This window comes from Propithecus coquereli, unplaced genomic scaffold, assembly GCF_000956105.1.
Source record: "Propithecus coquereli isolate 6110/MARCELLA unplaced genomic scaffold, Pcoq_1.0 Scaffold242, whole genome shotgun sequence".
NCBI lineage: Eukaryota > Metazoa > Chordata > Mammalia > Primates > Indriidae > Propithecus > Propithecus coquereli.
In genome coordinates this window covers 2,784,831-2,790,791 of record NW_012147975.1, presented here as the reverse complement: position 1 = coordinate 2,790,791, position 5,961 = coordinate 2,784,831, and the positions used below count along the sequence as shown (strand labels likewise).

The window sequence follows — 5,961 nt, the reverse complement described above, 5'->3', positions numbered from 1 at the left end:
CTCCCATTGCTTCTGTAACAAATTAGCACAAACTTAGTGGCTTAAAACAACACAAATGTATTATTTTAGAGTTCTAGAGGTCAGCAGTCTGAAATAGGTCTTACAGAGCTAAAATCAACATATTATCAGAGCTGTGTTCCTTCTGCGGGCTCTAGTGGAAAATCCAGTCCTCGACTTCCCCAAATTCCAGGGGCTACCCGCACTCCTTGGCTTCCAATCTCTGTTTCCATCACCAAATCTCGTTCTCTGCCTCCGAGGCTCCTGCCTCATTCATATAAGGGAACTTGTGATTATATTGGGGGCCCACCTGAATAATCTAGGATCATCTTCCCATCTAGAGATCCTTATTCATCTCTACAAAGTCCCCTTTGTCATATCATATAGTCACCGGTTTGGGGAATTAGGGAATGGTCATCTTTAGGGGGGCATTATTCTGCTTAGCATGGCTTCCTAAAAGGCCTCTCTGCTTCTCCCCTCCCTCACAGAAGTCAGAGAGATCTTGTTAAAATCTAAGTTAGACTGTGTCACTCCTCTACTCAGAAACCTTCAGTGGCTTCCCATCTCACTCAGAGTAAAAGCCAAAGGCCTTACCATGGCCCTACAACATCCAAACTTCTGTTGGATATTTGTCCTTCCTCAAAGCCTTTGCACTTGCTGTTCCCTTGGCTGGCGCGCTCTCCCCTCAGACAACTTCCATGGCTTGCTCTGTGATTTCCTTCAGGTCCTTCCTGCCTATCCCAACCACACTATTTAACACATCATGAAAATTTGTGGGATACAGCTCAAGAAGCACTTTGAGAGAAATTTGTAGTATTAAAATGTTTAAATGTTACATTAGAAAAGGAAGGTCTCAAGTCAATGATCTTAAAACTCTCATTTGAGAAACTAGAAAAAGGGCAAATTAAACCTAAAGCAAGCAGAAAGAAGAAAATAATAAAGAGTAGAAATTAATGAAAGACAAATGACCAAAGCTCACTCAAGAATAAAGAGATAACCTGAACATCCCTATGTCTATTAAAGAAATTGAATTCATCATTAAAAACCTTCCCACAAAGCAAACTCCTGGCCCAGATGGAGTTTACCAGCTACCAAGCTTCACTGGTAAATTCTCCCCAACATTTAATACCCATTATACGTAGATTGTTCCAGAAAACAGAAAAGGAGGAAATACTTTCTAATTTTAAGGTACAGAAATCAGACTTTACAAGCAAAGAAAGCAACAGACTGATATCAATATGCAAGCCTTACAAAGAGACCACAGTGTCTCTTGGGGCCTGTTAACATGTAGACCTCAGTCAAAGAGGAGTAAAAGGTACAGGGGTAGAGATGGCAGGATATAGAAAATGCTCAGAGACTTGTACTCAGAAGCGTCTCTCTTGAGTTCTTCTGTGAAGTTGCTTTGTAAGAAAACTAAATTAGAGAATACTAGAAATGGAAAAGTAAAGTGATTCAAAGGTAGATAATCCCATGATTGTGAAATAGCAGGTGAGTGACAGATGAGGCCATAGGTCTGCCCTGTCCTGTATGCCTTGGGTGCTCCTTTAAGGGCTATGTATTTTCCCATCAGCTATTGGCCAGGCCAGCCCAGGTTTATGCTGCTTTGATGCTTGTCAAGCATGTCAGCCACGAAAATGATCAGGGTTCAAACAAGCATAATGGGAGAAGAAGCAATATGGAAGATAAATCTGGGGAGGCAAAAGGAAGAATGGATAATTTCAGAAGATACTTTTCAATTTAGTTAGTGAGAAGTACAAAAAGAAAAAAGAAATGTAGATAAGCAATGGCTTCAAATACTTAATTCATCCCTTGTGTAGATTTCTAAGAAAGGCCATGCATTAAACCAGGCTATATGAATTATTAAAGTGCCAGAATTGTATTAACTTAAATGTACAATTCTCATTCTTGCATAATAAACTAAGAAAAATAAAATATTAAGTGAGATAATCTCCAAAATGCCCTCTTCTGATTTTAAAGACTCAATTGTCAGAAACCTACTACTGCTGGCAAGGTTTTGGGGTTTTTCTGTTTTTATTTCTTCTTCCTGGCCAACACCAAATGGTTTTGAATTTAAAAACTGAAATATTTAAAGCGGCTAGTACAGACTAAGACTTGGGCACATCCACAAGCAAGACATAATGTCTGGGATACAAACAGTACAGATACAGGTCCTTCCCCAAAACATTTTGTAAACTTTTTCCTTACAAAAGTTCACCAGGCTGGGTCTTTCTGCTCTGATGGAGGCAGGTCCCTTTCTGATGAACAGACTGAGACAGTGTAGCCACAAAGTAGAAGGAAATGCAGAGAGAGAGCTGACCTACCTCCTTTTATATTAACAATAACAGCAAATCACCAAAAAATGTGGATGTTCCCCCTCCAACGCCAGCAATAAAATATAGCCATTTTCAGGTTTTTCTTCCTCAACTCAACTTTAATATCTCAAATATTTGGAGTTAAAGTTGCTTAACTGTGCAAAAGTTGGTACTTTAGAATGGATTTTCCCATTCCTAAAAGTTAATTTGCTACAGAGCAAACTGAAAAATGAGGATGGAAACTGCTCTAGTGGTTGCATCTATCATTTCTCTCCACCTGAAAAGAACAATGAGGTGTAGGAGCCCATTCCAACCTGTGGGTGGGGCCACAGAAAAGAGGCACCCAGCACGGGGGCTGCCTGGCCTGGGCACGAAGCACAAAAACCATCCTGGCAACTCTGAACATCTGTTCTACACTGTGGACAGGTATCAGCAGTAGCCTTACTATAAAGAAACATGGAAGTATTTAATATAATAATTGTTTGGCTACATGCCACAGCATATTAAAACACTATCTTAAACTCCTGGTGAATTAACTAACTAGCCTAGTTATTTAACTAACTTGTTGATTAATCAACTTGCCTAGACTCAGGAAGGGGATACCTCAGGACTAGCACCCTTGGTGCTTGTGCTCGCAACCCACATCAGGCTGAAGAGGAAGGAGAGGCTTCTACAATCAAAGCCCTCTTTCTCAGAGGGACAGCCATTAGCTTCCTTGAAAGACAGTTCCTCTGAGCGAGACCCCGTTTCTAAAACAAACGAACAAACAAAAAAATTAAAAATTAAGGCGTGGTGGCACACACCTGTCCCAGCTACTCAGGAGTTTGAGTTGGGAGGATCGCTTGAGCCCACAAGCTCCAGTGAGTTATGATCATGCCACTGCACTCCAGCCTGGGAGACAGGAGTCAAAAACAAACAAACAAAAAATGAAAAGATCAGGCAATAATGGGCTGGAGTGGAGACACAGGTGCCTTGCTGAAAAACAAGCATGTACTGCTCAGTTTGCCATTACCATACCTGCAAACACCTACTTTAATTTGCCATTACTAAACCTGCCCATGCCTGTGTGCATAGCAGTTTGTGAGCAAGGGTAGGCATAAGCCCAGGTGGGGAGCTAGAGAATAATCACACCTGGAGAAACACCTTTTTACCCAGGTCATATACCCAATACCAAGTATGGGCTGGGCACTGTTTTAGCAAAAGAAATGAAACTGCAAAGGAGAAGGTGCAATGATGCTTTCTGATGGCAAACTCAAACCCGTGCCACAGCCTAGCCACACATGATTTCTGCACACCATCATTTTTATTAGAATCTACTAGACTCTCCATGTGATTTTTCTTCCTGGGCTTTAAGATCATTTATATAAATACTCTTGGTAGGTGTGATCAGTGTATGTTACCATCTGTTTCCACAGATATGTGGAAGCATTGTTGCTTTTCAAGCATTTCAAAACCAAAAGGAGAACTAAAGACATTAAAAACAAAGTGTTGATAGGATAAAATGGCAAACTTGAGGAAAGAAGGCCAAATCTTTAGAAATCCACTCTAAATTTGTTTCATACAACTTGGTCATCCATGTATTTTCTGGAGGTGATGATTAAATCCATTGCACTTATTATCTACACAGCTATCAATGACTGGCAGATTTCATGACTCGATTAAGGCTGGAAAAATGGGCTGGGCATGGTGGTCACACCTATAATTCCAGCGCTTTGGGAGGCTGAGGAGGGAGGATTGCTTGAGGCCAGGAATTCAAGACCAGCCTGGGCAACATAGCAAGACCCTATCTCTACAAAAAATTTTAAAAATTAGCAGGGCATGCTGGCACATGCCTGTCATCCTAGCTACTCAGGATGTTGAAGCAAGAGGATTGCTTGAGTTCAGGAATTCAAGGCTCTGCAGTGAGCTATGATCGGGTCACAGCACTCTAGTCTGGGTGACAGGCATGTGCTACCATGCCCAGCTAATTTTTATTTTTATTTTTGTAGAGATGGGGTCTTGCCCAAGCTAGTCACAAACTCCTGGCCTTGAGCAATCCTCCTACCTCAGCCCCTCAAAGTGCTAGGATTACAGGTGTGAGTTACTGCACCTGGCCCAGTATGCCATTATAAATGGAGAAAAGTTCTTGAGCTTTTACTTCAGTAGCTGCCTGAATTAAGTTATTAATATCTATACCATAAGGCTGTTTTATGAGAGTACAGAGACTAGCTCTTCAGTCGGTTCCCTCCAACACAAGAGACCCAAATACTGGCCATTAAAATGCAGTGTGGGTGAACAGCTGTCACACCTTCAGGATGTGGGGTAACCATCATGGTTCCAGGACTGCCAGATGTTGCAAATGGCCCTCCCTCAAGGATGGTGTAGACCAGGCAGAGTGGTCACTGCCATCCCCCTCTCCCAGCAATGGAGAGTACTGTGCATTTTTAATGTAGGGCAAGGAGGTAGTAACATGTAATCCTCTGAAGAAATGTCACTTAACGTTAAACAAATTTTTCCAAACTATGTGTGTTCTGTGTCACAGATTTGTCCCCAAGACTTGTATCTAAAATCCTAAAAACAAATAAAATAAACCTCATCTCTACTCTAATCAAGATTCAATTTGGTGATACTGTAACCACTGCCAGTTATACTTTACCTGAGGACAGAGGGCTTCTAACTGGCTTGCAGACATTCGAACAAGTTTTACACCTTCTTCATTGTTTGAGATGGAACAGGCCAAGTTGGCAACCTAGAAACATAAAAAAATCTTTAAAGATTTTTCTCTTTTGACTGCTAAGGAAAACAAGCACATACTTACCCCCACCCTGACCTTTCCAAAACAGATGACAAGAGCACAAATGATGCTTCATCTCTCACAGACTGATCATCTGCTTACAGAAACACATTTTAAACTCTATACTAAGCAAGCTATACAGATTCATAATGCACATCACATTGTAGGGTTGTGGCAGAACCTTCAAAGATCCCAGGGCCTGTAACTTGTAGGTTTTGCACAGCCTCTAATCTCCTAAACAGTAACTTTAAGAAGAGGTTCTTCTGATGTGGGCAATAATGCAAGAAAGCAGAGGAACCAAGGGCCTCAGGAAAGAGCTGTTGGTATCCTCAAATAAAAATGTTCTGTAGCTGTTCTTGAAGGAAGGAAATCAAAATTCTAACTTGTTATTCGCATTTGACAGGTGAATGGACGCTTAATTTAAGCCAAGATGAGCTTTATTTGAACACAAGGCTATTTTTCAAATTAAAAAATGGCATAAAGACAATTCCAAGATGGACTCAAGGCCATTCTCATCAAAAAATGGAAAAGGAAACAGATAATGTTCCATAGTTAAGAGCAAAACTGTCCTTCAACTGAGTTCTCAAAAACACTGACAGCTGGAGCAGCTCGGGCGGCGGGAGCGACGGCAACGGCCAGCCAGCCCAGCTTCGCGAAGGCTCTCGGTGCGCCGCGGCCCGCAGGCACCCGGCACACGCCCTCCCCGCCGCCAAGATGCCCAAGAGGAAGGTCAGCTCGGCCGAAGGCGCGGTGAAGGAAGAGCCCAAAAGGAGATCTGCGCGGCTGTCAGCTAAACCTGCTCCTGCGAAAGTGGAAACGAAGCCCAAAAAGGCAGCAGCAAAGGATAAATCTTCAGACAAAAAAGTGCAACCAAAAGGG

The 5,961-nt window shown here is 42.0% G+C and overlaps 1 protein-coding gene across 1 annotated transcript in view; it reads right to left on the bottom strand.

The window, feature by feature from the left end:
* The window catches only part of CTNNA1 (catenin (cadherin-associated protein), alpha 1, 102kDa), a 176,610-nt gene that overhangs the window by 23,323 nt on the left and 147,326 nt on the right, over positions 1-5,961 (bottom strand). Inside the window, exon 10 of the mRNA XM_012646360.1 lies at positions 4,945-5,037. Coding sequence (XP_012501814.1) covers positions 4,945-5,037 — 93 coding nt within the window. The remainder of the gene's footprint in view (positions 1-4,944; positions 5,038-5,961) is intronic.